At 48.5% G+C, this 14,542-nt stretch overlaps 2 protein-coding genes across 2 annotated transcripts in view; one reads left to right on the forward strand and one right to left on the reverse strand.

The window, feature by feature from the left end:
- The window catches only part of RIDA (reactive intermediate imine deaminase A homolog), a 61,264-nt gene extending 50,112 nt beyond the window's left edge, over positions 1 to 11,152 (reverse strand). Inside the window, exon 1 of the mRNA XM_063924172.1 lies at positions 10,970 to 11,152. Coding sequence (XP_063780242.1) covers positions 10,970 to 11,034 — 65 coding nt within the window. The 5' untranslated portion in view covers positions 11,035 to 11,152. The remainder of the gene's footprint in view (positions 1 to 10,969) is intronic.
- Positions 11,153 to 11,265: 113 nt separating this feature from the next.
- The window catches only part of POP1 (POP1 homolog, ribonuclease P/MRP subunit), a 128,694-nt gene continuing 125,417 nt past the window's right edge, over positions 11,266 to 14,542 (forward strand). Inside the window, exons 1-3 of the mRNA XM_063924171.1 lie at positions 11,266 to 11,406; positions 12,520 to 12,662; positions 12,844 to 12,957. Of these exons, the coding sequence (XP_063780241.1) occupies positions 12,539 to 12,662; positions 12,844 to 12,957 (238 nt within the window). The 5' untranslated portion in view covers positions 11,266 to 11,406; positions 12,520 to 12,538. The remainder of the gene's footprint in view (positions 11,407 to 12,519; positions 12,663 to 12,843; positions 12,958 to 14,542) is intronic.

Genomic DNA, 14,542 nt, shown 5'->3' on the forward strand with positions numbered 1-14,542 from the left:
TCCTTTCGAAGAATCTTCGACGAACCCGGCAGGATGACCACTGCTTCTTCCGATTTGCTCCGTGTTCGTCAGGGCTCCCGTTCCGTGGGTCAGTACGTGGTTCATTTCCAGACCATTGCCTCTGAATTACGCTGGAATAATGATGCCCTGAGAGCTCCCTTCTGGAACGGTCTCTCCGATCGGCTGAAAGATGAGCTGGTTACAAGGGATCTGCCGGATCCATTAGAAGAGTTGATTTCCCTTTGCGTCAAGGTGGATCTTCGGATGCAGGAGCGTGGAAGAGAACGTAGCCGTTCAGATCGTTCCAGGTTCCGGAATCCTACTCCTAGACCGGTGGCTATGCTTAGCTCGGACGAGCCCATGCAAATTAACCGATCCCGACCGTCTCCGGAAGAACGACAGCGTTGTCGTGAGGGTAAACTTTGCCTTTACTGTGGAGCCGCAGATCACTTTCTCAAGTTTTGTAAATCCCGTCCGGGAAACGGGCAGGCCTAGCTTGTTCCGGAGGAGTCAAGCTGGGGGTTACGACAAAATCTTCTCCAATTTTGGACTGTTTGCTTCCTGTAACTCTAGTCACCGAATCAGCCTCCAAGTCTTGTGAAGCCCTGTTGGATTCCGCCCTGTTGGATTTCGGGGCTGCGGGGAACTTCGTTTCTTCCTCCTGTGTCCAAAGCATGGGTTTAAAGTTACGGCCTATCGAGCGGCCGATTTCGTTGACGGCTATCAACGGGACTAGAATTTCCAAGGGTCTCATAATGTGGCGCACGGAGCCAGTTAAGCTGCAGGTCGGGGCTCTACATCAAGAAAGTCTGGAACTCTTGGTTATCCCAGAAATGCACCATGATCTGGTCCTTGGAATGCCTTGGCTAAAAATTCATAATCCTCACATTGACTGGAAGTCTTCACAAATTCTGTCCTGGAGTTCCTTTTGTCACGCTAATTGTCTCACTCCTGTTTGTCCGCTCCGTGTCTCTTCCAAGACGGATGAAGAGCATATTCCGGAGGCGTATCAAGGGTACAAGGATGTGTTTTCGGAACAAGCAGCTGATCTGTTACCACCTCATAGGCCTTGGGACTGCCCTATTGACCTTGTCCCAGGGAAGACGCCACCTCGTGGTCGCACATATCCCCTATCACTTCCCGAGACTCAAGCTATGTCAGAATATATTAAGTCCAATCTGCTCAAGGGATTTATTCACCCCTCTTCCTCCCCTGCTGGAGCGGGCTTCTTTTTCGTGAAGAAGGAGGACGGGGGGTTGAGACCATGAATCGACTACCGCGGCTTAAATTATATCACTATCAAGAATAAATACCCCTTGCCACTAATCACAGAGTTATTTGATAGGGTTCGTGGTGCCCGCGTTTTCTCCAAACTCGACTTGAGGGGAGCTTATAATCTTATACGCATCCGAGAAGGAGATGAATGGAAGACTGCCTTCAATACCCGAGATGGGCATTACGAATACTTGGTGATGCCGTTCGGTCTTAGTAATGCTCCTGCTGTTTTCCAGGGATTCGTCAACGAAATCTTCCGAGACATGTTATATCAGAGTGTTGTGGTATATTTGGACGACATACTGATTTTTTCCAAGAATCTTGTTGAACACAGGACTCAAGTCAAAGAAGTGCTCCACCGTTTACGAGAGAATCATCTCTATGCTAAGCTTTCCAAATGTACCTTTGAAGTAACATTAATTCTGTTCCTCGGTTATATCATCTTGGGGACGGAGCTTCGCATGGATCCGGAAAAGCTTTCTGCCATTCGTGACTGGACTCAGCCTCTCTCTTTGAAAGCAATACAAAGGTTCCTGGGCTTTGCGAATTACCACAGGAAATTCGTTAGAGGTTTCTCCACCATTGTCGCGCCCATTACTGCCCTGACAAGAAAGGGCTCTAATCCGAGTTTGTGGCCTCCCGAAGCCATTGAGGCATTTTCCCACTTGAAGTTAGCTTTCATGGCCGCTCCAGTTCTCCAACAACCAAATTTCGATGAACCTTTCTTCCTAGAGGTTGACGCATCTTCAGTCGGGGTTGGGGCCGTTCTCTCTCAGTACTCCTCTGATAAGAAGTTACATCCGTGTGGCTTCCACTCTCGTAAATTCTCTCCGGCCGAACGAAATTACACTATTGGAGACCAGGAACTTTTGAGAATGAAATCCGCCTTGGAAGAGTGGAGATACCTCTTGGAAGGGGCTAAACATGTGTTTACCATTTACACGGATCACAAAAATTTGCTGTACATAAATCCGCACAATGCTTGAATCCTCGCCAAGCGAGATGTGCCCTTTTCTTTACTCTATTTTCTTTTGTTTTCAAGTACCGGGCCGGGACTCTCAATATTAAAGCAGATGCGCTGTCCCGTTCACAAGTTTCCACAGACGAGGACGAATCTTTTGAGCGGAGTTTAATTCTAAACCCAGTTTCTGTCTCCGCTGCTTTAACTACTCCAGCTCCTCCTCCTGGAAGAATGTCCGTACCAGCTAGATTCCGGCCAAGAATATTACAGTGGGTCCATAACTCCAAGTTTTCCGGTCATCCCGGTGCCCAGAAGATGTACAAGTTTCTGCAAAGGTCTTACTGGTGGAACACCATGAGGAAGGATGTACAGGATTACGTTAATTCTTGTCCACAGTGCACACAACATAAATCTCCTCGCCTGCCTCCTGCTGGGTTACTTCGTCCTTTGCCTATCCCTGTGAGACCCTGGACTCACATTTCCATGGACTTCATCACTGACTTGCCCTGTTCCAAGGGTTGCAACACCGTCTGGGTAATCGTTGACCGTTTTTCGAAGATGGCACACTTCGTGCCTTTGACTGGTCTACCGACAGCTCCGAAACTAGCTCTACTGTTCATCCAAGAACATTTTCGGTTGCATGGGTTGCCACAAGAAATAGTCTCTGACCGTGGGGTACAGTTCACCGCAAGGTTTTGGAAAGCCCTCTGTTCGAACCTACAGATTAAACTTAAGTTTTCATCCGCTTATCATCCCCAAACGAATGGTCAAACGGAACGAGTCAATCAAGATCTAGAGACTTTCCTTCGTCTTTATCTCTCCCCTTCACAGGACAACTGGGTGGAGTTGTTGCCTTGGGCGGAGTTTGCCCATAACCATTCGTTTCATTCTTCCACTGGGGAATCTCCATTCTTCGTCAACTACGGGTTCCATCCACGTGTTCCAGAATTACCAAGCCTTCAGACAGTAGAGGTTCCAGCTGTATCGTCCACTCTACGACACTTCGGACAAATTTGGAGTAAGATTCATGCTAATCTTAAGAAGGTTTCAGTCCGGTACAAGTTCTTCGCAGATAAGAAACGGCGAGCCGCTCCTCAATACAAGGTTGGTGACAGGGTTTGGATGTCCACACGTAATCTCCGGTTGAAGGTGCCCACCATGAAGTTTGCTCCAAGATTCATCGGTCCTTACCCTGTGCTACAAGTCCTGAATCCTGTGGTCTGTAAGCTGGGTTTGCCTTCTCACCTACGTATACCTAATGCCTTCCATGTTTCTCTTCTTCGTCCTCTCGTCCTTAATCGTTTTCATTCAAAGACCTCTAGCCCCACCTCAATGGAGACTGAAACAGGGACAGACTTCGAGATCAAAACTATTCTAGACTCTCGTTACTATCACAAGGGTTTACAATATTTGGTGGAATGGAAGGTTATGGACCTGAAGAAAGAAGTTGGATAAAGGCTTCTGAGGTCACCGCTCCCCGACTAATTCGGATCTTTCATTCCAGACACCCAACTAAACCAGGAAAGTGTCCTGAGGCCACTCCTAGAGGAGGGTGTACTGTCATGCCGCCGCGGCCGCTGCGCTTACCCCTCCGAGTGCGCTGGGCTTCCTGGCGGCCGTCCCCGCTGGTGGTCCCCGGCTCCTGTTGCTCTGTCGGCGCTGGTCCCGGCGGATGTCCGGGGGACGGGCGTCGCGGGTGCGCCTGGCGTCCCCGGGGGTCAGATGGGCGGGTGACGTCATCGGCGCTCTCCGCCAATCGGAGAGAGGCGGGAAGTTTAAATTCAGACGCCGGGCAGAGCTCCGGTGCCTGAGTATCATCAATTCTGCTGTCAGAAGCTGTGATCTCCAGAGCTCCCACGTTCCTGCAGCCTCCGTGCCTCCAAGCACCTCCAAGCACTTACGTGCCTCCAAGCATCTTCGTGCCTCCAAGCAACTCCGTGCCTCCAAGCACCTCCGTGCCTCCAAGCACTTCCGTGCCTCCAAGCACCTCCGTGCCTCCAAGCACCTCCGTGCCTCCAAGCACCTCCGTGCTTCCAAGCGCCCAAGCGCCTCCACGCACCTCCGTGCCTCAATACCTGTGCCCCCAGCACCTCAGTGCCTCCAGCACCTCTGTGCCTCAGCATCGCTGTGCCTCCGGCACCTCCGTGCCTCAGCACTCAGCATCGCTGTGCCTCCGGCACCTCCGTGCCTCAATACCTGTGCTTCCGGCACCTCCGTGTCTCAATACCTGTGCCTCCAGCACCTCTGTGCCTCAGCATCGCTGTGCCTCCGGCACTTCCGTGCCTCAATACCTGTGCCTCCGGCACCTCCGTGCCTCAATACCTGTGCCTCCAGCACATCTGTGCCTCAGCACTCAGCATCGCTGTGCCTCAATACCTGTGCCTCCAGCATCTCAGTGCCTCAGCATTCAGCATCTTTACAAGTCTTGTCTTTCAGGAGACCTTCAAGCATTCCTCCGTGCCTCCTGCCTGCCGTCTTAATCCTGTATGAGGAAGACCTACATCCGGCCATCTCTACTGCGACCCAGTAGCGGTTCCTCTTCCCGGTCACCGGAAGAAGCCCCGAGTCCACAACACTTTCCAATCAGGTCAGTGATAATATCATTTACGTCAACCTCCTGTAAAAGGTTCAAACCAGTCCGATTGGAGGAACTGCAGCACCAAATTGAGATCCCAAGGTGCCGTGGGAGGCACAATGGGAGGCTGGATGTACAGAACACCTTTCAAGAATGTCTGGACCTCCGGGAGAGAAGCCAATTGTTTCTGAAAGAAAATAGACAACGCTGAAATCTGGACTTTAAGGGAACCTAAGCCACATCCACTCCCAACTGCAGAAAAAGCAGAAGACGTCCCAGATGAAATTCCACCGCGGAATATTGTCTGCTCTCACACCAAGACACATACTTCTTCCATGTACAGTGGTAATGTTTAGACGTTACCCCTTTCCTGGCTTGGATCATAGTCAGGATGACTGTCAGGAATCCTTCTGGCTAGAATCAGCCGTTCAACTTCCATGCCGTTAAACGTAGTTGCTGTAAGTCGATAGACGAATGGGCCCTGTTGCAGAAGATCCTCACGAAGAGGTAGAGGCCACGGATCTTCGAGGAGTATCTCCAGAAGGCCCTTCTTGGCCAGTCCAGAGCAATGAGAATTGCTTGAACCTTTTCCCTTTTTATTCTTTTTAGAATTCTTGGGATCAGAGGAAGTGGAGGAAACAGGTAAACCATCTGGTAGACCCATGGAGTCGTCAGAGCGTCTACCGCCACTGCTTGTGGGTCTCTCGATCTGGAACAATACCGCTTGAGCTTCTTGTTGAGACGAAAGGCCATGTGAAAGCTCCACTCCCCCGGGTGCAGGTCATGTCTGCTGAGGAAGTCAGCTTCCCAGTTGTCTACTCCCGGAATGAAAACCGCCGACAACGCCACGGCGTGTTTTTCCGCCCAGAGGAGAATTCTTGACACCTCTGACATTGCTGCTCTGCTTTTCGTTCCGCCCTGTCAGTTTATGTACGTTACCACCGTTACATTGTCCGAATGGAATTGAATGGCCTGATTCCGAAGTAGAGATGAAACCTGCAGAAGGGCGTTGTAGACTTCCCTGAGTTCCAAGATGTTTATTGGAAGGACGACTTCCTGACTTGACCATCTTCCTTGAAACTGCACCCCAATCTCTGAGGCTTGCGTCTGTGGTTAGCAGAATCCAATTCTGAACCCCGAACCTCCGACCCTCGAGGTGAGAAGTCTGTAGTCACCACAGAAGGGAGATTCTGGCTTTTGGCAACAGACAGATCCTCTGGTGGATGTGAAGATCCGATCCGGGCCATTTGTCCAACAGATCCAGCTGGAAGGGCCTGCATGAAACCTTCCGTACTGAAGTGCTTCGTAAGAGGCCACCATTTTCCCCAGAAGGCAAATGCACAGATGCACCGAGATCCAGGCTGGCTTCAGGACAGCCTGAACCATCGACTGGATTTCCATAGCCTTCTCCAAGGGAAGGAACACTCTCTGAGATTCCGTGTCCAGTATCATACCCAGGAAGGAAAGCCTCTGCGTCAGTTCCAGATGAGATTTTGGTAAGTTCAGAATCCACCCATGATCCAGGAGTAGTTTGGTTGTTAGGCGAATGCTGTTCAACAACCGCTCTCTGGACGGTGCCTTTATCAGAAGATCATCCAGATATGGAATTATGCTCACTCCCTGTTTGCGGAGTAGAAACATCATCTCTGCCATCACCTTGGTGAACACCCTCGGTGCCGTGGAGAGACCAAATGGCAGGGCCTGGAACTAGTAGTGGCAGTCCTGCAGTGCAAACCATAGATAAGCCTGATGAGGTGGCCAGATCGGAATGTGAAGGTACGCATCCTTGATATCTAGAGACACTAGGAATTCCTCCTCCTCCAGACCTGCGATCACTGCTCTCAGAGACTACATCTTGAATTTGAACACTCGTAAGTACGGGTTCAACGACTTGAGGTTCAAAATCGGTCTTACTGAACGTCCGGTTTCGGTATTACAAACAGGTTGGAATAATGGGGGTCATTCCGACCCATTCGCACACAGCGGTTTAATGCTGCGGTGCGAACGGGTGCGGAATGCGAATGCGTGGCAGCCACAGTGCGCATGTGCGGCGGCCACAGTGCGCGTGCGCGACGTTGCCCGGCGGCCGTTATGTTGCGTCTATAGAAGGAAGCTGTCGCAGAGCCGACCGGAAAGAAGATTGACAGGAAGAAGGCGTGCCATGCTGATCCGGACCGTTTGGAGACGTTTTCGGGGAGTGGGGAGTAAAACGCAGGCGTGTCCAGAAGAACGGAGGGCAGATGTTGGACGTCAAAGCCGGCTCCAGCATCACAGAGATCGTCGCACAGGGTAAGTATGTCCAGGGCTAGTCATCCTTTGCTTGAAATTTTTTTAGCTTAGCAGGGCTGCATAAGCTCCCCCATAGGCGTGTACTAGTTGATTGCAGCAGCAAAAAGTTGCTGGCTGCGATCAACTCGGAATGACCACCAATATCCCTTGTTTCGCAGATGAGGTGGAACTGTAACAATGACCCGAGTCTGTACCAGTTTTCGAATGGCGTTCTTTAAGGTTATACTTGCTTCCCGTGAAACTGGTAAGCCTGATTTGAAGAATCTGTGAGGTGGGAGCTCCTGAAACTCCAGTCTGTAGCCCTGAGAAATAAGATCTATGACCCAGGAATCCTGGCATGATGTTGTCCAGATGGGACTGAAAATTTTTAGTCGGGCTCCCATCTGCCATTCTTCCTGGCATCCCGGTCCACCGTCATGCTGCGGGCTTTGAGGAAACATAGCTTGAGCTCTGTTCCTGTGAACCAACAGTTGCTGGTTTGCGTGGTTTACTTCTAGCGCCTCTGGTGGCTGTAGAAGAACCTCTAGTTTTTCCCTTAAACTTGGCAGTCCGAAAGGACTGTACATTAGGTACTGAGTAGGCTATCCTGGCTGGGGGAGCTGCAGAAGGAAGATACATGGACTTACCCGCAGTAGCTTTGGAGATCCATTTGTCTAGTTCATCTCCAAAAAAAAGGTCTCTCCTGTGAAGGGTAGGCCTTCCACGCCTTTCCTGGAGTCCGCATCGGCAGCCCACTGGCGTAGCCATAAGCTTCTGCGTGCTGACACTGCCATAAGCCTATTTCTTTTATGGCTTCCACAATAAAATTTGCAGAGTCCTGTATATGTTGCAGGAGTAAAACAATGCCCCCCTTAGGCAAGGTACCTAACCCTTCAATTAGGTTACCCGACCATTTTGCGATGGCTTTAGTAATCCACCCACATGCTATAGTTGGTCTCTGTGCCATCCCAGCAGCTGTATACAAGGATTTGAGTGTATTCTCAATTCTACGATCAGCCGTGTCTTTTAGGGAGGCTGCACCAGGGACAGGCAATACAATTTTCTGTGACAGCCTGGATACTGATGCATCCACTATCGGTGGATTTTCCCATTTTTTTCTATCCTCAGGAGGAAAGGGAAAAGATTATATCAATCTTTTAGGGACTTGAAATTTCCTATCAGGATTAACCCACGGTTCTTCAAACAGGGTATTTACCGTATTTTTCGGACCATAAGACGCACCTGACCATAAGACGCACCTAGTTTTTAGAGGAGGAAAACAGGAAAAAAAATATTCTGAACCAAATAGATTCTGTTACATTGTCTTATATAGCGCAGCAAATTCCTTTGCTCTTTACAATTGTAAACAGAGATAAAACAAATTGGGTAACAACAGACAGACTTGGAGGTAAGAGGGCCCTGCTGCAAGCTTACAATCTATACTGTAGACACAGACATCAGCTTTACAGGCTCTGAGAAGTAGTTCCTTTGACACAGGAAAAGTGGCTGAGGATTTCTTTTATATATTAAAATAAGATCCCTCAGTCTCCTCTGTTACCTTATCAGGGATATGCAGAACCTCTCTGATAGCCTTTGTTCCCTGTGACAGAGTAGCCTCCCCCACCTCTGCGTCCACCTCCCCCCTCCTCCATGTCTGACCCCTCATCATCAGAGTCAGACTGCAGGATATGGGCCAAAGGATGTTTTTGCGGACAAATGGTAGGGGACACTGAGACGCTGGTTTGGGTACTGGGTCTCTGTTCATAAACTCAGTCATCGATTGTCTTAAGTATTGCGTCTCTCTCTCATTGCGGGATAATTTAGTAGAAATATTGGAAATCATTCCCCTAATGGAATCCACCCAAGCTGGCTCTGCCCCACTAGCCTGGGAAGGTACACTGCACTGAGTACACTGTAGTGAACCCCCTGGGGAAGAGGAACACTCTGCATTACATGAAACACACTCTTTGTCTGACATACTGTGACAGTGACAGCGCACACACACACACACACACACACACACACACACACACACACACACACAGAGGAAAAAGGTTAAATGCACAATTAAACCACAAAGAGCCCTTGAAGAGAGCCACAGAGTTAGCCTGGAGCCAGCACACGGCATCCTTACTGCTAATGCCAAGCTTAGCCAGGTCGCAGACTAAGTACCCAGATTGGGGACTTAGTACACTAGAAAGTGCTCCCCCCCCCCCGCCATGACCCCCTGGTACAGGCTTAGGTAATCTGGAGTCTCTCTGGAGGAGCTGCGCGTCCCTGTCAATCAGCGTCTGTGTCCACTGCAGAGGGAAAAATGGCGCTGGTGAGCTGCTGGATCCGCTCATAGTGAAGCCTCGCCCCATCAATGGCGCTTGGTCTTCCCGCTTTTTTATGCTGGCTGAGGTAGTTTTTAGTCATTAAAATTGAGTCAGTCGCCTTTTAAGTCTGTAATGCCAGTCTGAGTACTGTGTACACCCGTAGTGTACTTAGACTCAGTTCGCTCCCTCAGAAGCGGTGCATCCGCACTGTGTACTGAGTCTGGAGAGACTGCTGCCCCAGCAGAAGCCATGCGTCTCTGTACCCTCATGCCGCCATAATGGCCGACGACACGCTAACTGGGACGCAGGCTTAGTACTCTTCTGGCTCTTTTAGAGGTGGCGACGTGCTGTGGGAATGTACGCTTGCCGTGGTGGGGCGTGCGAATAGTTCCCTCAGGAGCTAGTGTCCTGTCAGCGGGAAACAGGACCATTAACCCTTCAAGAGGTTGAGCCCCCCCAAGTCCCACGAAGCAGGCAGGCTGGTGCCATCCAGTCCTGCCTGAAAATAACAAACAGATAAAATAAATGCAGAAAACTCTTCAGGAGCTTCCAGTGACGTGACCGGCTCCTTCGGGCACATTTTCTAAACTGAGTCTGGTAGGAGGGGCATAGAGGGAGGAGCTAGCACACACCATCAAATTCTTAAAGTGCCCAAGGCTATGGGGGAATGAAATGAACAATGGGGGTCATTCCGAGTTGATCGCTAGCTGCCGTTGTTCGCTGTGTAGTGTTCAGTGAAAACAACGGCTATTCAGCGCATGCGTATGAACCGCAATGCGCGTCGTACGGGTACAAAGTCCTTTGTGGTTTTGCACTGGTTCTAGCGACGATTCTAAACACACAGCCGATCGCAAGGAGATTGACATGAAGTGGGCGTTTCTGGGTGGCAACTGACCATTTTCAGGGAGTGTTTGGTAAAACGCAGGCGTGGCTGGGCGTTCGATGGGCGGGTGTGTGACGTCAAAAGCCGTCGCTCCGTCGTTAGAATCAACGCACATGAAGAGTAACTACAGGGCTGGTCTTGTTTTGCACAAAAAGATTTTGCAGGCACTCTGTTGCACAAGCGTTCGCACTTCTGCAAAGCGAAAATACACTCCCCAGTGGGCGGCGACAATGCGTTTGCACTGCTAAAAACTGCTAGCGAGCGATCAACTCGGAATGACCCCCAATGTATTTGCCTTCATGCATACATGGAGAAAACATGACTAACATTGATGCTGAAACACGACCAGCCCAAAAAGTTCACAATAAGCTATGCAGATGGTTCCAAAAAAAAAAATCAGCATTCAGCAGTAAAGTGATAATACAATTAAACATACAAGTGTATTTTATAGACATCATAAAAGGAAACATTAAAAATGATAAAAGGACAAACTGGTGTAAATCTATGTACTGTTAAATAGGTAATGCTACCTGGTTTGGGAAACTGGTATTACGTGCATAGTCTAATAATCACTTGTGTCAGCCATGAGTGCAGGCACTGTAGCATTACTGTACAATGTACTTACCTTCATGCATATAACAATTAATATTATAAAATGCAATGACTGACCTGAGCATGCAAAGTGTTACCTGTATGGGCCAATAGCAGCTGGAGCCTTAGCACTGCAAATAATCTTCCTGACGATAGAAGCCATGGCTGTTACTAGAAAGCAGCTTCCTGCCAACTGAGACCTGCAGTTCTGTAGCACTGCGTGGTGTGAGTACTCAGTACTAGACTAATGTGCCTTTTCTAATCTGCTGCTGCACATGGGCGTTGCGCATGCCCAGTAGAGAGGATACGATGAAGCCAATTCATACTAGCGTTCCAATTACGTCATCGTTGCTCAGTATCCACCAATGAGATTACCCGCTGGAATTTTAGAAAGAGGCTTGGAACGCAGTAGCTCTGCAGCAGGGCCAGGGCGTCCGGAGTTACTGTGACCCACGTGAGAAGTGTATGGCAGTCCCTGGGCAATGAAGTTGGCACTGTGCTGAGTGACTGAGCATCGCTACCACAACCAGGACTGGTATACTAACCTCGTATATGTAGATAGAAGTGTATGGCATGTCCTGGGCAATGAAGCTGGCACTGTGCTGAGTGACTGAGCAGCAACATCACACCACCACTCTCAGGATTGGTATACTAAACTCATATGTAGTTAGAAGTGTATGGCATATTCTGGGCAGTGCAGCTGGCACTGTGCTGGGTGACTGAGCAGAAACAAACATCACACCACTACTCTCAGGACTGGTATTAGGTATACTAACCTCTTATGTGTATTGTAGATAGAAGTGTATGGCATGGCACTTTACCCAGTGACTGAGCAGGAGCACCATCACACCACCACTCTCCGGACTGGTATACTAACCTCTTACATGTAGATAGAAGTGTATGGCATGGCACTTTACCCAGTGACTGAGCAGGAGCAGCATCACACCACCACTCTCCGGACTGGTATACTTACCTCTTACATGTAGATAGAAGTGTATGGCATATCCTGGGCAATGCAGCTGGCACTGTGCTAAGTGACTGAGCAGGAGCATCGTTACCACACTCAGGACTGGTGTACTATTATTTATTACCAGTTTCTTCTATAGGCAGCCGATTTCGTTGTACTTTACAATTGGAAACCGTAATGGTACAACACTGACCGACATAGAGGAAGGATGGCCCTGCTCGCAATCTTACAATCTATGGGGAAATAGGCATGGATACACAAGGATAGGTGCTGCCTATTACTAATCTCATATAAGGGCATTGCATGCAAGGACTCTGGTCCCGTTCTGGAATGCAGGTGCACAGTATGTACATCTTTGAATCAGGCCCTATGTTACTGAATTGGTCCTGTGGGAGTGGCTAGGCCTGATAAACTAACTTAGTGTGAAGGTTTAAAGGCATGGCCTACCTACCACATTGGGGGTAAGTTGCCGTAGACCTGCTACTCTTTCAGTGCTGTAGTATGTGCTGGTTCTATGTAATGTATAATCAAGGAATTTAGGGTCACTATTGTAACCTCCTGGGTCGTTTTAATGTCTCTGAACTTCATGACTGATACGGATGTGCAGGCTGTCACTTCTGCTACTGGTTGCTGTTTCCAAACTTTTGTTACTTTCAATAGATATTTACTTCATTGTTCCAGTATTCCAGTTACTGAAGCAATGTCTACTGCAAAGGAGAAGAAATATGCAAAACGGATGCGGAATCAGCCGTCCAATGTGAGCTTGGATAAGAGTGACCAGCCAGCCAAAAATGGAGGGCGTGAAGCTTTTCATCCAGACAAAGGTAACGATACCTGTAGCCTGCCATTCGTCAATGCAGCATCTACTGATTCACATTAAATTTACATATACCAATTTTTTTCTTATGTTCCCCACTTCTGCCATGTAAACAAACTGTTAATACTTTGATTTGTCCTTTTTGACTTCTTCACATGATTAATGACTAGTAAATTTGTATTCTGTAGACGGCAGTCCTGATTCTTCCAGACAGCAAGAGAGGGGTTCACACTTACAGTCTAGAGGAGGTAGAGGAAAAGAAGGACAGAGTGAGGCATCTCGGGTTCCAAAATATATCACAGGTAAGTGTGTACAAGAGATCTTAAACCACCGGGTGAGACTTTTATTAATCCAGATTTATTATCATCAGTGGTGGAATGGATGATAAATCATGTTCCCCTCTTTCATGTCATGGTGGCATTTGGGTCACTGAACCTTAAGCGGAGTACACGCCTAAAGATTTACTTGTCCAATATATATGGTTGAAACAAACATCTGGTAATGTATAGGAGCAAATGACAAGCAATCTGTTGCTCCCAAATGCTGGAAAAGGACAAAAATGATTGGTCAAATACATTTGTTAAATCAAACAAATTTAACCAATTTGTCTAAACAACCATTGTCTGTTTTCCGGTGTTTGGTTGATTGTCATTTGCTCCCATGCATTACCAGATTTTTGTTGCCAACAAACAGGTTGGACAGAGATCTTTTGGTGTGTACCAAGCTTTAGGGGGAATTCAATTAGCTCTGGTAATTTACCACTGGCTAATTGATCCCCCGAAGGATAGTCAATTAGCCCCCACCGGCAGCACTTATCAGGCGAAAAAAAAATTCCAATAACCAGCGGGTTAACTGGTGCCGCTACCCTGTTAACACACATCTGTGAACTTTTCATGGATTCTGTGTTTTAATGTCCATTAACACGTTAATTTACTGGGAGTTAAAAAGGGTATCTGGTGAAAAAGGGAATACAAATTTATAGCCACGGGCATTAAAGCTCGAGACTACCTCCTTTTTTCACCAGCAGTAATTAACAGCGGGTAATTAACTATCCCCCCCTTAAGCCCAGTACTCACGGGCCGATCAAGGAGAGATGCGTGCTGAGCGAACCGCTCAGCACACATCTCTCCTGCCGCTCAGCACAGCGCGATCTGTGCTGAGCGTGCGGGGGGAGACGGGGGGGCCGCTCACTTCACCCAGCGGGTGAAGTGAGCGACCCGCTAGATTGGCCTGCATGCAGGCCAATCTAGCAGCGGCGATAGCGATGTGCGGGGCCGCGCATCGCTATCGCCGAGGGGGCTACACACGGAGCGATCCTGCCGATATTCTAAGCAATCTAGTCAGATTGCTTAGAATATCGCTCCGTGAGTACCCCCCTTTAGTTTCTCTTGCCTACCTTGAGCTTATATGCCTGCAAAGCCTTATATACATTTATGTGTGCTTAGCAGCAGCCAAGTCTCAATGGAGCAATCTAAATTAAAAGCTTTAAAACACAGGTTCTCAGACTCTGTCCTCCGGACCCCACACAGTTCATGTTTTCTAGGTCACCTGTAGATTTTTAAAATGTGACAGTTGGTGATGCACAGTGCAGCTGCCTGGTGACCTGAAAAACGTGACCTGTGTGGGGTCCTGAGGACTGAGTTTGAGAACCACTGCTTTAATATATAGAGGGCGATTGAATTTAGCCACATGGTCTGTCCTCCTGGGTGAAGTGCACAGAGCTATTCAATAACTGACACATAATCAACCTGGAATCAGTAACTGGAGCTCCTGATACTATAGGGTAGATGTATAAAGCAGTGATAAGAATGGAGAAGTTGCTTATGGCAACCAATCAACATCTAAGTATAATTTTATGGAATGCACCTGATAACTATTGCTTCAATG

Source organism: Pseudophryne corroboree, chromosome 5 (assembly GCF_028390025.1).
Source record: "Pseudophryne corroboree isolate aPseCor3 chromosome 5, aPseCor3.hap2, whole genome shotgun sequence".
Taxonomy (NCBI): domain Eukaryota; kingdom Metazoa; phylum Chordata; class Amphibia; order Anura; family Myobatrachidae; genus Pseudophryne; species Pseudophryne corroboree.